This window comes from Miscanthus floridulus, chromosome 2 (genome assembly GCF_019320115.1).
Source record: "Miscanthus floridulus cultivar M001 chromosome 2, ASM1932011v1, whole genome shotgun sequence".
Taxonomy (NCBI): Eukaryota; Viridiplantae; Streptophyta; class Magnoliopsida; order Poales; family Poaceae; genus Miscanthus; species Miscanthus floridulus.
In genome coordinates, this window is record NC_089581.1 from 60165454 (window position 1) to 60184496 (window position 19043).

General features: G+C 48.4%; 1 protein-coding gene and 1 pseudogene across 1 annotated transcript; both read right to left on the reverse strand.

Annotated features, from left to right (window-relative positions):
- LOC136524973 (threonine--tRNA ligase, mitochondrial 1-like) overlaps positions 1–17710 on the reverse strand; it is a 29275-nt pseudogene extending 11565 nt beyond the window's left edge.
- Positions 11135–12701, reverse strand: LOC136524957 (uncharacterized). The gene is made up of 2 exons (XM_066518128.1): positions 12119–12701; positions 11135–12025 (listed from the first exon to the last, which is right to left on the reverse strand). Exons 1-2 carry the CDS (start codon positions 12699–12701, stop codon positions 11211–11213), a joined length of 1398 nt encoding a protein of 465 aa, XP_066374225.1. The 3' UTR covers positions 11135–11210.
- Positions 17711–19043: the final 1333 nt, after the last annotated feature.

Here is a 19043-nt window from a genome sequence, read left to right on the forward strand (position 1 = left end):
GGGGGACCCCAGGCCGATGGTTTTTTCTATGGGGGTTCCGACGGCCCCCTCTTCTACGGACCTGGGCACCTAGGTGTGAGTGCCTCCCCGTCCACAGGCAGTGTTCCGGAGCCCTTCGTCCAAGGCGCGCATGGGGCCCCTCAGGGTGCTCACCCTCCACGTTTGTACAAGCTCGAGTTTACGACCTACGACGGCTCCGAGGACCCCCTAAATTGGCTCAATCACTGTGAGCAATTTTTCAGAGGGCAGCGTACCCTCGCCTCAGATCGCACCTGGCTCGCGTCCTATCATCTGACTGGTGCGGCACAGACATGGTATTACGCCTTGGAGCAGGATGAGGGCATGCCCACCTGGGACCGTTTCAAGGAACTATGCAATCTGCAGTTCGAGCCGGCGGTTCGTAACACCCAACTGCCCGAACTCGCCCAAGACCTTTACCAAGTCGCGCCAGTTGTTGATCTACAAGGGAGGGAGGTGTTTGAGCCAGGCTCGCGCCGAGTCTGACAGGAACAAGGGGAGGTTGCGGATGATGAGCAGGTCATCGTCCGCGCCGCCTAGCTGACAAGCCAGGCAGTAATCGACCAGCCACTGCTCGGGGTTGGTCTCGCCGCTGTACTTTGAGAGGTTGGCCGGTTGCCGAAACCGGGCCGGGAAGTGGGCGCCGCGGATGGCCTTGCTGAAGACTCGAGGGCCAGGTGGCCCAGGAGAAGGACTGCGGTCCTCCCCACTATCGTAGCGACCGCCTCGGTGCGGGTGGTAGCCTAGAGCGAGCCCATCGTTGTCGTGGCGCCGTCGGCTGCTGACCACATCGTGGTCGCCTTGCGCCTCGCGTCGGTCACTGAGGCGGTCGTGCACCGAGGGGGCCCTGTTGGCAGTCGGTGCCCGAGCAGGCTCGGGACGAACCGAGGCTTCTCTATCCTGTCGAGGCGGTGCCGTGGGTAGTTCCGAGGCGCCTCCGCGCCGTCGAGAGGCGGAACTTTCGGCCTGCTGTACCGCGGCGGTCTCGAGGAGGTCTCGGAGCTCGCCGTGGACCCGTCGCCCCTCCGAGGTAGAGGGCTCGGGCATCGTTCGGAGTAGCATCAACATAGGGGGTTGCTCGCCCCCTTCGTCGTTGTTGATGTGGTGGTTGACGTCGCGAGCCCTCCGCCGGGCTGCTCCGCCATCACCGCGACCCCGCTGCTCCTGCTCGAGAGTGTCTCGGAGCTGCTGCAGAAGGAGTTGGTCATGTTCGACCTTGGCCTGAAGCTCACAGAGCTGCTCCAGGTCTAGGCGTCGAAGTTCCTTGGGGGCGGGGTTCTCGTTCCGCGCTGCCGAGGGCTCAACGCGTGGAGGTGCGGCGTCGCCTGCCCCCTCGCGGGGCGAGGAGCGATTGCCTGCCCTTTCGTCCTCATCGCCCGCGCTCGGCATCCCGAGCTCGACGTTGAAGCACTAACGAGTGGGATCGTAGGTGCCTTCGTCGTCAGAGTCGGAGTAGCCGAAGCAGTAGTCGCTCGCGGCGCATGGCTTCAGGGTCGCGAAGCCCGGAGAAGTCCGCTCCGGCCCACGCCTCGTCCTCCTTCGAGGAGTCAGCGTGGGTGTGGGTCGAGGTTGTGGCGATGAGGTCGAGGGCAAAACGTCGGTGGCGTCCTGAGGGCTCCGCGTGAGCAGAAGCGTAGGCGGAAGCATAGGCGGCGGTGGCATTGCTCAACCCGAAGGGGTACGGGGGTGGTGCCATCGTCGGGCTCCGCTCCGCCGGAGTCGACTCCTCAGGAGGTGGCGGGGCAGAGCTTGATGACGGGGCGTTGCTGCGCGCCACCGGCGTCTTTTCCTTGCCCAGGCCTAAGCTAGACAGGTCCCCAGCCGGGTATGGGATACTGGCGGAGCGCGGTGCGTCGCCCTGAGCTCGCGCGGTGTCGGGGTGGTCCCGCCTGCGTCGTGCCTGGCGAGCGCGACGAGAGCGGCGGCCTGGGCGCCGCCTGCGCCTAGGCTGCCGGTGATGTCGTCGTCGGTCGATGGGGCTCTGGGTGGGAGGAGTACCATATCGTACTCATATCCTAGAGACATGAACTCTAGGCTTCCGAACCAGATCACCGTGCCGTGACGTAGTGGTCGCACGGGGTCTGCCATCCGGAACTTGTTGGGATGACTAAGCTGACACGCAGTAGTCCCCCACCTGGCGCGCCAACTGTCGGTGTTTTGGGTCTAGCGGATCCTCAACCAATTAGTGAATGTGTACTGCGTGCCCCTAATCTCAGATGGTGATGCAAAGAGACACAAGGTTTATACTGGTTCAGGCAATAGGTGCCCTACGTCCAGTCTGAGAGAGCGATCTTGTATTCCTTGCACCGAGGTGCTTGTAGTAGGGGCTTACAAGCTGAGCGAGAGAGGAAGCTAGTCCCATGTCTCTGCGTGGAGTGGCGTGGGTTGCTTGAGATGTTGATCTCTTCCAGTGAGAAAGCGTGTGAGTTACAGAGCGTTGTGCGTAGCTTGCACGTGTGTGTTACAGAGCGTTGTGCGTAGCTTGCACGTGTGTGTCCCCTCTAGAAGCGGCCCCGGTCACTCCCTTTTATAGTTGAAGGGAGGCACAGGGGCGGTACATGTGTTTGCTACGTGGCGTTTTATGAGCGGAGGCGGTATGTCCGAGCCCTGTAGCTCGTCACTGTGGCGGCATGGTCGGTGGAGCGGCCCTGTCCTCGGTGCACTGGAGCAACGCGCCGGTCACGCCTGATCCTGTGCGACGTGGGAGCTCCTGTGGTGGCATGCGCGCCTTCTCCTGTTGGAGGCGTGCTGGTCACTGTACGTTTGACCGGCGCGGAGTGCCAAGGCCAGGTTAATGCGATGGCGCAGGCACACTGATTCCGAGGCTACAGGAGCTAGGTCTTGTGCACGACGTGGGAGCTCCTGCAGCTTGACGCAGGGCATGGCACGTACTGCGGAGGACATGTTGGTCCCAGAGCGCTGACAACGTGGAGAGCCGAGGCCCAGTTGATGCAGAGGCTGGACCGTCATGGGGGGCTCGGCGGGCGCGAGTCCCGAGGCTATAGGAGCCCGGAAGCGGATAGCCGAGGCTCAGAGGGAGCAGTTGGTCTTGTACGTCGATTCCGAGGCTACAGGGACCCGGACCTGACTCTCCATGCCGCGCTGTCCTTGGAGCAGAGGTTAGGTAGCATAGTGCAGCATGGGTGTCAGCCGTGGGCACAGTGCCGAGCACAGCGGCCAGTAACCCCTGCCCTGTCCTGTCCCGGACGGCATGGCGTCGATGTGACTCCCATCTCGTCGGCCACTCCGCTGTATCGAGCCATCGTTCGGCTGACGTCGCGGGAGTGGTTGGACGCGTTGGTTGGATGTGACATCCTCGTCCGAGGCCTCGTGGTGCGAGCGGGGCCTCGGGCGAGGCGGAGAATCGGTATCTCGTCCGAGGCCTTACGGGCGGGGCCTCGGGCGAGTCGGAGAATCGGTACCTCGTCCGAAGCCTTACGGGCGGGGCCTCGGGCGAGTCGGAGAATCGATACCTCGTCCGAAGCCTTGCGGGCGGGGCCTCGGGCGAGTCGGAGAATCGGTACCTCGTCCGAGGCCTTACGGGCAGGGCCTCGGGCGAGGCGGAGAATCGGTACCTCGTCCGAGGCCTTGCGGGCGGGGCCTCGGGCGAGTCGGAGAATCGATACCTCGTCCGAGGCCTTACGGGCGGGGCCTCAGGCGAGGCCTTACGAGCGGGGCCTCGGGCGAGTTGTGGCGCGGGGCCTCGGGCGAGGCGGAGAATCGGTACCTCGTCCGAGGCCTTGTGGCGCGGGGCCTCGGGCGAGGCGGAGAATCGGTACCTCGTCCGAGGCCTCGTGGTTCCGTTCTGGGCCGAGCCCGCTTCGGCTGAGCCCGGATATTGTTCGAGGTGGGTCGGGCGGTCCAGCCGAGCCTCGGACGAGGTGGGGGTTTGCCGGTGGTTGTCTCTTGGCTTCGATTTTTACAAGATCTAAGCGATTTTTTCGGTTCTCGCTTAGAGGACCCCTTTTTATGGCACCCGACACTGCGCCATCAGGTGCTCCTCCTAGCTCACTCGGCGGGCCACGAGGGAGTCCAGAAGACGCTCCATCGCCTGCGCTCGGACTTCTACATCCCCGGCGACCGCGCTCTTGTCAAAGACTTCGTAAGGGCTGAAAGCTCTAGTTTGGTTTTGGTGAATTGATGAAACCCTAAGTTGTGTGATGAATTTAGAATTAGACATCAATTCTCGGCCAAATACACACCACAATCAAATGGCCTTATTGAGAGGAAAAATAGAATACTTATTGATATGGCAAGGTATATGCTTAGTGAGTACAATGTGAGTCAATCCTTTTGGGCCGAAGCTATCAACACGGCTTGCTATTGTAGCAACCGCCTCTATAGTCACCCATTGAAAGAGAAGACACCATATGAGCTCTTGAATGGTAGAAAGCCCAACATTACATATTTTCGGATCTTTGGTTGAAATGCTATATCTTGAAGAAAGACACTAGATTGAGCAAGTTTGACAAGAAATGTGATGAATGATTCCTACTTGGTTATTCCACTACAGGCAAAGCATATAGAGTTTGAAATTTGGATAGTGGTACTCTCGAGGAAGTTCATGATGTTGAATTTGATGAAACCAAAGGTTCACAAGTAGAGAATGAGAACTTGGAAGATGTAAGAGGCATTCAACTTTCAAATGCCATGAAGAACATGGATGTTGATGAATTGAGGCCTAGGCAAGTGAAAGATGATGAAGATGATCAAGTGCAAGTGCTCTCCAACTCAAATGTGCAAGATGATACAAATAAAGTTAGTACAAGTGGCTCTCATGATAATGAACAAAATCAAGTGGCTAGTACATCATCTCAATCCAATGATCAAGTAAGTGCAAGCAATCAAGTTCCAATGCTCCAACCAACAAATATTGTAAGGGATCATTCATTGAACACTATAATTAGAGATATTACAAGAGGTGTACAAACAAGATCAAGATTGACTTCATTTTGTGAGCATTTCTCATTTGTGTCATTCATTGAACCAAAGAAGATAGATAAAACATTGAAGATGTTGATTGGGTGAATGCTATGCATGAAGAATTAAATAACTTCACAAGAAATCAAGTATGAGAATTAGTAGAGAGATCAAAGGGACACAATGTGATTGGAACCAAATGGGTCTTTAGAAATAAGCAAGATCAAGATGGGATAGTAGTGAGGAACAAAGCAAGATTGGTAGCACAAGGCTATATACAAGTTGAAGGTCTTGACTTTGGAGAAACATATGCCCCGGTTGCTAGATTAAGCAATTAGAATCTTGCTAGCCTATGCTTGTGCCCACAACATCAGGCTCTATCAAATGGATGTTAAGAGTGCATTTCTCAATGGTTACATCAATGAAGAAGTATATGTTGAGCAACCTCCCGGTTTTGAAGATGACAAGAAACCCGACCATGTATACAAGTTGAATAAGGCATTGTATGGCTTGAAGCAAGCACCTAAAGCATGGTATGAGAGATTAAGGGACTTCCTACTTTTTCAAGGGATCATGATGGGCAAGGTTGACACCACTATTTTCATCAAGAAGATTGGAAAAGATCTATTTGTATTGCAAATATATGTTGATGACATCATATTTGAATCAACCAATCATGACTTTTGTGATGAGTTTGAAAAAATAATGACTAATGAGTTTGAGATGTCTATGATCGAAGAGTTAAGTTACTTCCTTGATCTTCAAATTAAGCAATTAAAGAATGTGAGTCAAGGCAAGTATATCAAGGACATGATCAAGAAGTTTGGCATGAATGATAGTAAAACCATTAGTACACCAATGGAAACAAATGGCAACTTGGATAGTGATGCAAGTGGCAATATGGTGGATCAAAAATTATATCAGTCTATGATTGGAAGCTTACTCCATATGACCGCATCAAGGCCGGATGTCATGTTTAGTGTACGCATGTGTGCAAGATTTCAAGCATCACCAATAAAAAGTCATTTAAAGGCTACAAAGAGAATATTGAGATACTTGAAGCATACATAAAATGTTGGATTGTGGTATCCCAAAGGAGCAAAGTTTGAGCTAGTTGGTTACTCCGACTCGGATTATGCGGGATGCAAGATTGAAAGGAAGAGCACCTCGGGCATATGTCAATTGTTAGGAAGATCACTTTTTTCATGGTCATCAAAGAAACAAAATAGTGTTGCATTATCAACCGCCGAAGCCGAATAAATATCCGCCGGTAGTTGTTGTGCACAAATACTTTAGATGAAAGCCACTTTGAGTGACTTTAGAATCAAGTTCAAGAAAGTGCCATTGCTATGTGACAATGAGAGTGCAATCAAGTTAACCAACAATCCGGTTCAACATGCAAGAACAAAGCACATTAATGTCCGCCACCATTTCATAAGAGATCACCAACAAAAAGAGGATATTTGCATTGAGAGTGTAGACACCGAAGATCAACTTGCCGATATATTCACCAAGCCATTGGATGAGAAAATGTTTTACAATCTGAGGAATGAGTTGAACATATTGGATTTCTCAAATATGTGTTGATGCACCCCTCATTTATAGGACATGCCTCTCCTTCGAGCAATCCAAGGTAAAAATTGATTGGCATGGCATACATCTTTGCTAAGGACTTGTTTAGTGCATCTAGACATCTCTCACATTATATAGGCTCATTCATGAAAATCAAATGATTTTAATGATTGTATAGTACCACTATTGCTTCTATGCTTATTTTAATCTAGTGGTAGCATATGACATGTATGTGGGCTTGTAAACCTAGTGTTTAATCTAAAAAATGAGCTCTATGTGTTTAACTCAACATTCAACATGGTACGAGATAACCCTTATTTAGAGGAGTGAAGAAGCTTGTCTTTGATCAAACTGAGTTAAATATCTTTGTCAAATATTCTAGTTTGAACCAAATTTGGGAATATGATCCTCACCCCATTGATTGACATTGATAATCCTAACCTATCTATAATTTAAATCTTTGTGGTCATTGATGACAAAGGAGGAGAGAAACAAAGATATAAGTGATAGGGGGAGAAATGACAAAGATATTAGTACATGGGGAGAAAGACAAGATATATTAGTGTACTAAGATGGTGAAAAGACAACAAAGAGGGAGAATTTGACATAGGGGGAGAGATATGACAAAGGAAAGGAATCAATTAAAACTTTGAGCACACAAGTAGGAAGAGCAAGCTCATGAACTTGTATGGTGCATTTGAATGTGCATTTCATATGTTTGCTTGCATGGCACAAGTTTTAAATTTCAATATCCATGCTTGTGTGGTGTATGCTAGTTTTAGGTTTGAATGATGAAATAAAAAACTAGCATGCATAAGATATCTAATAATTTCATTTCCAAGTGTTTCCAACTGGTATCAAGCTAACCATGGTGCTAAGGATGGTATAATGGTGCACTTCGATTGGTATCACGCTTCAAAGATCCATCTTTTATACCCTAACATCATTTGGTAGACATTGTCTCCTATATTTTCTATCTAAGCATATGTATAAGCTACAATTCAAACTCTTAGCACATATGTAGGAGGAGTAATTGCTACCATATGGGATTCATGAAACTTGTCCATATCCTTTTACACATGGTAAATATACTTGGGCAAGCAACATGAATTCAATTGAATTTCAATTCATATCTTTGTGAAAGGGTTGTCATCAATTACCAAAAAGGGGGGATTGAAAGCTCTAGTTTCGTTTTGGTGAATTGATGAAACCCTAAGTGCTAACCTAGTTTATCAAGTGATCATGAAATAGGTAGCACATTCCAAGTGGTAAAGCAAATGAAGATCATGACATGATGATGGTGATGCCATGGTGATGATCAAGTGCTTGGAATTGAAAAGAACAGAGAAAAACAAAAGGCTCAAGATAAAGGTATAAATTGTAGGAGCTATTTTGTTTTGGTGATCAAGACACTTAGAAAGTGTGATCACATTTAGGTTTGATAGCCGTACTATTAAGAGGGGTGAAACTCATATCGGAATGCGGTTATCAAAGTGCCACTAGATGCTCTAACTCATTACATATGTATTTAGAATCTAGTGGAGTGCTAACACCCTTGAAAATGTTTGTGAAAATATGTTAACAAATGTGCACAAGGTGATATACTTGATGGTTGGCACATTTGAGCAAGGGTGAAGAAGATAGAAGTGAAGAGGAGTTGGTCTCGCTGGTCACAAAGTGAACGGACGCTGGTCTCAGTGGAACCAGCGCGTCCGGTCAGTTGTAACTGCGAAGACGCTGGCGTCGGTCAAACGACCGGACGCTGGGTCGCTCAGCGATCGGACGCTGGAAGGTTGTGTCCGGTCATGCTGACGTGGCAGCACAGAGGAAGACACCGTGCGACCGGACGCTGGTTGTGTCCGGTCAAGCATGATCGGACGCGTCCGGTCGGGAAAAATCGTTTCTGGAAGCTTACTGGAAACGACCGGACGTTGAGGGTTCAGCGTCCGGTCACTGTTAGCTGCTGCGTCCGGTCGTCTTCTGACCGTTGAGATCGGGCGCACAGCATTTGAAGAGAGGGACACGTGGCGTGCATCGCGTGACCAGACGCTGAGGTCCAGCGTCCGGTCAATCTGACCGGTGCGTCCGGTCGGCCCGTGTTCTGTGCAGTGAGGAGCCCAACGGCTATATTTCGTGGGGGCTTCTATTTAAGCCCCATGGCCGGCTCAAGTTCACTCTCTTGGCCATTTGCATTGACATAGCAACCTTATAAGCTTAGCCAAAGCTCTCCCACTCATTTCCATCATTGATTCATCATCTTTGTGAGATTGGGAGTGAATCCAAGTGCATTGCTTGAGTGTTTGCATCTAGAGGCGCTTGGTGTTCGTGTTTCGCTGCGAGATTCGCTTGTTACTCTTGGTGGTTGCCGCCACCTAGATGGCTTGGAGCAGCGAGGATCGTCGAGCGGGGGGTGGTGAATGTCTCTGGCTCCGATCGTGGTGATTGTGAGGGGTTTTTGACCTTTTCCCGGCGGAGAGCCAAAAGATACTCTAGTGGATTGCTTGTGGCTTGTGTGATCCTCATCTTGTGTTGGTTGTGCGGCACCCTATTGAGGGTTTGGCGTATGATGCCAATTAGCGCGTGAACCTCCAAGTGAGTGAATCGCCACAACGAGGACTAGCTTGCCGGCAAGCAAGTGAACCTCGGTAAAAAATCATTGTGTCATCATTTGATTCCGAGGTGATTGATCTTCATTGTTTTCATTCTTGTGATTGATTGGCTCCTTCCTCGACACGGCGGTATAATCATCTTGTTCACTCTCTTTACATTACCGTAAACTAGTTGTCAAGCTCTTTAGTGTAGCTAGTCGTAAGAGCTTGTTAGTTTGATTAGTGTGGCTCTTTAGTTAGCCTTTGAGAGCACACTAACTTAGTGTAGTGACATAGCTATTGTGTGGATAGAAACTATATTAACTAGAATTGTGGTAGGTGACTTGCCTTTTTAGTAGGCTAGTGCAACACTTGCTTCACCCAAAGTTTTTTTAGGCGCTAGGCGTTTTCAAGGCGGTGACCCCTCGCCTAGCGCCTAGGCGTTTTCTAGGCGTTTTTCCCTTTTTGTATTTCAGCATATATATAGCTGAATAAATTATATAAATAATTAAATATAGTAGCAGAGTGAATTGTATAAAAGGAGATAAGGTCCAATAGACATACCTTAGTTGATACAAAAGTGACATTCATGCTTAGTTCATACATTGATACATAGTTGATAGTTCATACAATACAAATGTGATGTTCCTACAGCAATACAATGGACCATATCAGTAGTTAAATACAAATGGACAGCAGACCATATGAACAATACAAGTTAAAAGATACAGGTTAGATACTTATCTGAATGATCTTAGCCTTCTCCTATCCATCAGACATTATCAGCACTCAACAGCAAAGGAAAGCCATTTCAGAACACAAACATGTAGGGATAACAGTAGCAGCAAAGAAAATTAAATGCATAGCAGACCAGTAGGACAATACAACACATAATTCAGTTCTCAAAACACAGAAGTACAGAACACAGGCACACAGGCACAGACTGCAGGAGTTCTAAGTTCATAAGTTAAAAGATAAACATGACATGATAAAGCCTCACTGCCATATCTTCTTCAATAGGGTTCCATATATTCATCCTCATCTTCATCAAACTCTTCTTCTTCGGAGTCAAATTCTTCTCCTTCATAAAGCTGTCTCACTCTTGCACTTCTACGCAGCTGAAGTTGTTGGTCTGCTCCCACTGCTTCTCCAATAACAGACCAAGGTATCCCTGTACCTTCCATCTCCTCATCTTCCTCATCTCTATAGACAACTGTTGCACATTCATCTCCATCCTCATACAGAAAACCCTGAGCTTCAGTTGTGTCACTCGACAAGAGAACATCAGTGGTTTTCTTTGACACTATCCTTTCTTTCTTATTAATCAACTTGGAGTTGAATTGAATAAAGACCAATTTGTTGAGTCGGGTTATAGTAAGCCTATTTCTCTTCTTAGTGTGTACCTACAAATTAAACAATAGAGCATATAAATATTTCCATTCCTGTAAGTTTACTGCTGAAATCTGGACATTAGATAAAGAGTAACCATTTCAAATGTACTCCAATTTCTTTCACAGCCTGAAGAGCTTGATATCAGAGATAGGATCCTTGTTGCCATCTTCTGTAAAGCTGGTGTTTCAGTTCCATACAACCGCCACCAAGATGCTGAAATAAATGAGCCATGTAATGTCAGTTACAAACTTACAATAGAATAATAGATGCAAATAGCTAACAGCCATGTAATATGAGTTACCTCTACCTGGGTTGTAATCATATTTTTCACAAGCCTTTGCAAGCTTCTTGTTAAATGGTCCTTCTCTATCCTGGAACTTCTTTAGTTCATGGTTGGCAGTCTGATCTTGCTTGTCCTCATCATCATTATAAAAAGTCTCTACACAACTAATAAATCCTTCTGTTATTGTTGGCTCATCAAAGATTGATGGGTTAGCATAGCTGTAGTATGGATTCAGCAGATAGGCAGTCAAATGCAATGGAGAATCAAGTCTTCCTTTCATCTTCTTGTCAATAATAGCAATAACTTCCTTGTAGCGGGTCTCAACATTGCCATAGGCTTCCTTGATCTCTCTTTTTGCCTTCAGTAGTTCTCCATATAGGAAACCCATTGATGGTTTCACATCCCCATCAACCAAACGAAGAACTTTGACCAATGGCTCAAAAACACTCAAACACAACTTCACATCCTTCCAAAAGGTTGGACTCAATATGGTTGTTGTTGCATCTTTTTCCTTTTTTTGACTTCACATCCTTCAATGTGTCCCACCTACTATGAACTACCATCTTTCTTAGTTGGTCCTTCTTCTCTAGCATGCTGTTCAAAGTGAGAAAAGCTGAAGCAAACCTAGTCACCCCTGGCCTTATTATCTCTTTCCCCTCTGTGAAGTGTCTCAAGCACTCTAATGTTCTTGTGTGCCCATAGACAAATATGGTGAATGCCTTTGCTTGGTCAATCACCTTCTTGAACCGTGGCATGTTGCCAATTCCTTGGAGCATCAAACTGATTGTGTGAGTTGCACAAGAGGTCCAAAAGATGTTTGGTCTCTTCTCAGCCAATAGCTTCTTTGCGCCCATATTGTTAGAAGCATTGTCTGTCACTACTTGCACCACATGATACTGACCAATGTCTTCAATAGCTTTGTCTATTAGTTCAAAGATGACTTCACTTGTGTGTGACACATCTGACATCTCTTTTGAGCTGATAAAACTGGATCCATCAGCACAATTAGTGCACAGGTTCATTATGCTTCTCCTCTTCCTATCTGACCAAGCATCAGTCATAATAGAGCACCCATTCTTCACCTTCTCAGCATCACGTTCTTGCAGCAAACTCTTGGTTCTTGCATATTCTTCATCTAGCAAACTCTCTCGCAGATCACGCTGAGATGGAGGTTCCAATCCAGAACCAAACTGTCCAATTGCTTCACACATTTGCTTGAACTCATCATTGTCACAAGCGTTGAATGGTATGGCTACAAATGATACAAAAAAAGTGTAATTAGTGTTCAGTTCAGGCATGTATTCAAATCTGAAATGTAAAACAGAAATGCATAATAGTAAATTACCATGGTTATAGACCCATCTTGCAATATATTTATGCACCTCATGTGTTCTTTGTTTCCAAAGTTCCTTGTTCAGCTTCTGTTGCTGCAAAGATTCAGATTTTGTTGCTTTAGGATCAATAGCACGTGTCCACTTATCAATGGGTCCTAATTTGTGAGGCTCTGAACTTCCAACACAAGTCACTTCATCATCCTCTGTTCCAACCCGAGAAACATTCACTTCTTCTCTAAGCTCTAGTTCACGAGCAGCCTGCTGCTTCCTCTTCTTTTTTGCATCTTCTAGCGATTTCTTGCACTTCTCTTTAGCCTCATCTGTGCTCTTTCTGCATTTCTTCGCATTTGTTCCAACATTGGCCACATGTTCCTTCAACCGATGGATCCCTCCTTGGCTCCGATGACCACAGAACTTGCACTCAACCTTGTCCTTATTGTTTGGATCCACCAGAAACCCATACTCCCATCCCACATCATCTGAATTCCTTTTCAGGACATTCACTTCCTCCGGAGCAACTTCTTGCTCCGACATTCTACATGAAGAGAATGCAGAGGCATATGAAACTATAATTCTACAAACATGCAAAGGCATATAACAGCAATTCAAGAAATTAAGCTGCAATCTACAAACATGCAGATAGTAGGTACACAACAGACATCAATCATTCAGATTTCAGGCATATTAGATAGCAGATGTTAGTACATCACAGATGCAGATAATAGATGCTAGATACAGAGCAAGAACAACAGGCATTCAGGCATATTATATAGCATCAACCAGATCTCCAAAGGTAGTAGGTAAACAGCAGCAGCACATAGGCACACCGCACACAGCAGAACAGCACAGGCGTACAGAGCAGGAAGATGGAAGGGAGCAGTCGAGCAGAGGAGAGAGGAGCAGGGGGTGGGCAGACCTCACCTTGGGCTTGTGGAAGGCCGAAGGCGGCGACGAGGACCTCTGGACTCAGTGACTCCCTCCCCTGGTGGGCTCGAGGAGGAGCTCTGGACTCGCCTCCACCCTTCCCTGCAACGAGCCTCGGCGGGACACCAATTTCGCCGGTGCTACGGGTGGCGGCCGGCAGGAGAGATGAAGACCGGCGGCGGACAGCAGTGAGGATCTCCTTCTCCTATTCTCCTCTCTCTCTCTATGTCTCTGTCTCTCTCTAATCCGGCGCTCTACTCTTTCCCTTCCCGCGCAGCCGCTTTCTTTCCCGCGCTGTCGCCCGCTCTCGCGCGTGCGCGCTCCCGCCCGCGAAAACAGAGTCCCGCGCCCGCGCGCTCCCGCCCAGCCGCCGCCTCGTCCGCCTACTCGCCGCCCAGGCGCCGCGGAGGCACGCGGAACGCCGCGGAGGCGCGCGGACCGCCTAGATGTACGCCTACCCCCGTAGGCGCCGCGGTAGGCCTCCGCCCAGCGCCTAGTCGCGCCTAGGCGACCGTGGAATCTCGCCTTGCCGAACATTGGCTTCACCTCATAATTATCTAACCGGTTTGCTAAGTGTTGTTGTAGAATTTTTATTAGGCTATTCACCCCCCCTCTAGCCATCAGGACCTTTCACGGGCGTGCACCGTGTGTCAGCGGAACAAGACGGAGTCCCTGCAGCCCGCCGGATTATTGTAGCCCCTCGACGTCCCGTCCCAGGTGTGGGCGAACATCTTGATGGATTTTATCGAGGGCCTGCCCAAGGTTGGCGGTAAATCCGTCATTCTCACGGTGGTCGACATATTCTCCAAGTACGCGCACTTCATCGCCCTCGGCCATCCATACTCCGCCGCTTCGGTTGCACGTGCATTCTTCGACGGCATTGTTCGTTTGCATGGGTTCCCTTCTTCCATCGTCAGCGACAGGGACCCGGTTTTCACTGGTCATGTGTGGCGTGACCTCTTCAAGATGGCCGGCGTCACGCTCCGCATAAGCACGGCCGTCCACCCGCAGACAGACGGTCAGTCTGAGGTGGTCAATACGGTCATCGCAATGTATCTTCGGTGTGTCATAGGTGACTGGCCGCGAGCGTGGGTGGACTGGCTACCCTGGGCGGAGTACTGCTACAATACCTTCTTCCACACGGCACTGCGCGCCACACCTTTTGAGGTGGTCTACGGCCGCCCACCCCCAGCCATCTTGTCCTACACGGCCGGGTCGGCCAGAACGGACACGGTGGATGGCCTTCTTCGGGAGCGCGACGAGGTGCTCGCGGAGATTCGAGAAAGGCTTCTCCAAGCACAGCAGCTGTCCAAGAAATACTACGACGCGTCCCACCGTGACAGGGAGTTTGCCGTCGGGGATTGGGTATGGTTGCGCCTGCTCCACCGCGCTGCCCAGTCCCTCGAGCCCCGCGCCAAAGGGAAGCTTGGCCCTCGCTACGCCGGTCCGTTCCAAGTGCTGGAGTGCATCGGCCAGGTGGCGTACCGCCTGCAGCTTCCAGAGGGTGCCCGTCTGCATGATGTCTTCCATGTGGGGCTGCTGAAGCCCCACAAAGGTGATCCCCCAGCGGCTCCTGCTCCTCTGCCGCCGACATCGGATGGCCGGCTGTTGCCAGCTCCAGAGCGCGCCCTTCGTGCACAACTGCGGCGAGATGTGTGGCACGTGCTTGTCAAATGGCGCGGCCTGCCAGCAGAGGACGCAACATGGGAGCCTGTCCAGCATCTTCGTGACGTCTACCCCGACTTCCAGCTCGAGGACGAGCTATTTGCGCAGGCGGGGAGAGATGTTATGACCGGCATCCCCTATGCCAGGCGCAGGCCCAATAGTGGCTAGGGAGCCGGTCTGTTAAGGGGCTTAGAGGCTCAATTTATCGCTTATTTGGTATTTTCTTAGAGATAGATATAGTTCCTTAATTATAGCATCTATAGGGAAAGATAAATACTTGTAATCTGGAATTATTGGAATTAAGCAGAAAGCAACAATTAAGTTGCTGGCTTCCCTTGGGAGCCAGCCGTCCCTGCCCTCTCTCCCTCGTATGAACAGTACCCTCGTACTGTAGCGCAGCGGGTACTCTAGGGCTGCCGCCGCACTCTCGCCGCCACGGCCCCTCGTCGACGTCAAGAGTACAGACCACGTCCTTCCCTCTTCCACCCCTATAACCTGCGCAGTAACTCCGGTAGGGCATCAAGTCCTATCACACTCACTAACAGTTTCACAAATGTGTTGTGCAAATTATCCCTAACCCCATAACCCATGTTAACCAACAGATTCCGAAAACCACAAAGAGATCTTAGACATGGTTTAGTATTGATTCAGGGAAAAGTGCATGTCATATCATCATGTATGAAACTTTCTGCCTAGTCAGGTGCAACACATGAATCATGAACAAATAATTTATGCTAGTATCTAAAGTGCAAATATAACAGACATGTTCAGCAGGGTTTTAGATTAGTAAACAGTTTACAATTGTCCACGTCATCGGAGATAGCATAATAAGCAGAAATTATATTCTATACCGTGAGACGTCGAGAATCAGGGAAAGATATTCCATATACTCTCTGCAGGCTTTCGCGGTCTGCTTTTCCTCTCCAATATGATGACGAAGCCTGAATATTTACATGCGTGTATACATATGAAATAGCCAGTTACACTATAAATAGAACCAGAAGATTAGTGCATAATCAAAGAATCATTACCTTCAGACAAGCGAAAGCTTTGACGAAGGATGTATTTGGGATGTGTGGCCCACGGCATAGGTCAACTAAAGGACCACACCTGTATACTGTAGTGGTCTTGTCCTCGGGCAACTCATTAATGATTTCAACCTGAACATATAATTCATTTTTTTGTAAGAATGAATAGAGGTCATATATATTTAACATATGCAGCAAAACAATATAGAGGAATGAAACAAACAAGACAGGAGCAAGGAAGGTTGCCTTGAATTTATTTTCAGCAAACATTTCAAGAGCTTCTGCCCTGCTGACCTCGATGCGTTCAAATGGTTGCTTTTCCTGCACCAAGTAGGATTTAACCATGTAAGAACACAATGTATCTAGCTAGAGTGCTTCAATGTGTCACAAAAACAATGCAAGACATGGATACATCATTAGCGATTCCAAAATTCTGAATCAGCACAAAACAAGTTCACATAATAAGCTTAAATGATGAGTTAAAATTCAAAGCATACCGCAACAGCCTTTTTAGCTTGGTTTTCAACGACACCAAAGTGCTCCTCGTTTAAAGTCAGATCATTGTAGTAAGCATCATAGTAGAAACCCTTAACATATCAAGTGGAAACATTAGAAAGCAGTTCAACAACAGATAAGATGGCTACGTTAACTTCATTAAGCTTTAAGACGATTGATCCTCTGATCATTTTCATACCTCCCCTCTTGTGGTGCAAGGCCCAATACACAGCTTGCAGCCATATGCTCTCTCAAGAGACTGCAAATTTACATCTATAATTAGTGCTAATTGAGTTGAAAATGAATTGTCACATACAAATACTGAAACTCACTTGAATAACCAAATAGCATGAAAAAGTATGACAAATGTTTAAATAAAAAAACATGCTCAAAGACATGAACAAGCGAAATGCCAACTCACCTCTCCAAGAATATGAGCACTTGAGTGCCAGAAGGTGTCACGGCCTTCATTGGTATCAAACTTAACATTTGCAATTTGCAGTCACCTTCCAGTGGCCTCCCCATATATCCCAGAGTTTTTCGTCCACTTGAGCTATCAAACAACTAGCTGCGAATCCACTAGATATCTCCTTAGCAATATCCATCGGGGTTGTAATCCATTTCTTCCCCTCTTTGATTGCGCCATCAGGCAGAGTTATCCTGAAGGACATGGCCCCAAGCAATGGTTCAGAGTGAGAATCCATCAGCATTATGAGCAAGCAAACACCATTTGGTACGACAAAAACTACAAACAGTCAGCAGTTCAATTTCATGGTGCCATATTATGAATTTCATAAGCTAAACTTCAGTGCAGATATTATGATTCACCCAGCGGCGGATCCACAGGGGGGGCTGGGGGGGCTCCAGCCCCCCTTAATTTCTTGATTTCAAGCCTAATCACTGTAGCAAAAGCTTGATTTCACCATTAAATCTTCATGCAAATCAACATCTCCGTTGTTTTAGCCCCCCCTTATCCTGCATCGTGCATCCGCCACTGGATTCACCTGCATGACTCTAATTCGAGAGTAACCTCGCAAGCAACAACAGTTGGTACAGACAAACTACAAACAGTCGGCAGTTCAATTTCATGGTACCATATTATGAATTTCATAAGCTAAACTTAAGTGCAGTGCAGATATTATGATTCACCTGCATGACTCTAATTCGACAATAACCTCGCAAGCAGACCGTTAGAGCACTCACTTGATAACTTCGCCGCCGATATTCAGCAGCTCGACGGCCTGCCTTGCCTGGATCTCCTCGAACAAGAGAATCCTCTTCTGTGTGACGGCCTCCAGGTAGGAGTCGTCGCGAGCGACCGGCGCCGAAGCCGGGGCGGGGGCCTTGGCCTTCCCCTTTCCCTTCGCGTCCTTACCAGGAGCAGAACCCTCACCCATCGCGTCGGCGGCGGAGTGGTGAAGGAAGAGGCGGGCCGGGTGGAGAGACAGTGGGGGGAGGACGCGGGAGGCCTCGCCGGAGGCACACTAGCATAAAGTGGATTTAAGCGGAGGCTGCGGCGTCGCGGGATACGGTGCTCGCCGGTCGCCTACAGTCTGTCTACAGGGCGTGATTGGTTGCCGAAGCGGGCGCACGCGATGGTGCATTTCGTCCGGTTGCCCTACTTATATTTTTCTCGTGTTTTCTCCTGTGCAGATGCCCTTCTCTATCCCGAACGGCGCCGTCTTCTCGATTCCCACTTCTCTCGGTGCAGGCTTGCACGGTGCTTGGCGGCAACCTTTTTGAGAGCGCGGGAGATGAGGCCGTCCTGGCGATAAAGCGTGTGCGGGTCGTGGCTAGGTTACCGTCCTCACTCTTCACCTCTCCTTCTGCCATAGCTCTGGTGCAAACTCCCCTCTAGCTCCCCTCGACCTCGGTAGCCCTACCGAGACGACCACCGCCGGCGGATTTCTCTCGGTCCTCCGGCGCTTCGACGGTATATGCCACCTGCGCTCTTCCCCTCCTCCTTCTTCAGTGTCGATTTTGTTGATTTGTTTGTGGATTTTGCTTGTAATGCCAAAAAATTAGGGTTCTTGGTTTGACATCCTCAGATCTGTGCGATGTTATATCTGATTTACCTGTTCCTAGCTCAGATCTGTACATGATGCTTCGTATTTGGTGTATACCTCATGTTTTGGTGTAGATCTTGTACATGCTGTTTCAAGTTCAAGGTCAAATGAAAAGGCAATTAAATCTGAGGAAAATCGATTGAACTAACGCTCATCTTATCAACATTTTATACTTGCTTTTATGTGTGTTTTTTAAGAGGCACGTGGCTTGGTATGTTGTGTACCGCGGCAAGGTTCCTGGGGTATATGCAACCTAGGCTAGATGCAATGCCCAGGTAACTAATTTTAAAAACAACAACTACAAGAGTTTCCCTACCAAAAAAGAGGTAGAAGCATCATACTTGGAGTTCATGGATTATGAAGATGACAAAATTTTTGTTAAGCCTTCACCAAAGGTGGTCAGGAACACACTGGTGTTATTTGTTGTGGCTGTGGTGCAGTCTTTTTTCTTGCTGGTGCTCCTATGGTTCGTTCTTGCTCGTTGCTACAACTGCCTGTGATGCTCAAAATGTGGCGTGCAAACTTGTAATGATAATGACCTTGTGAGGTACTGTGACCCTAATGTTGTTAGCTATTATATGCCAAGACTGTTGTATGGTTCAAATTTGTCATTAGATGCTCCAAGATCATTGTCGATGAAAAGGCACAATGAACTGAGGCAAACAAATCCTCTGTCTTGCTTGTTTTCTTGAGAAGTGTGGTAACCTCACCAAAACCATACCTTGGTGCCCAGACCTGTTGCCGTGCGACAAACCAAA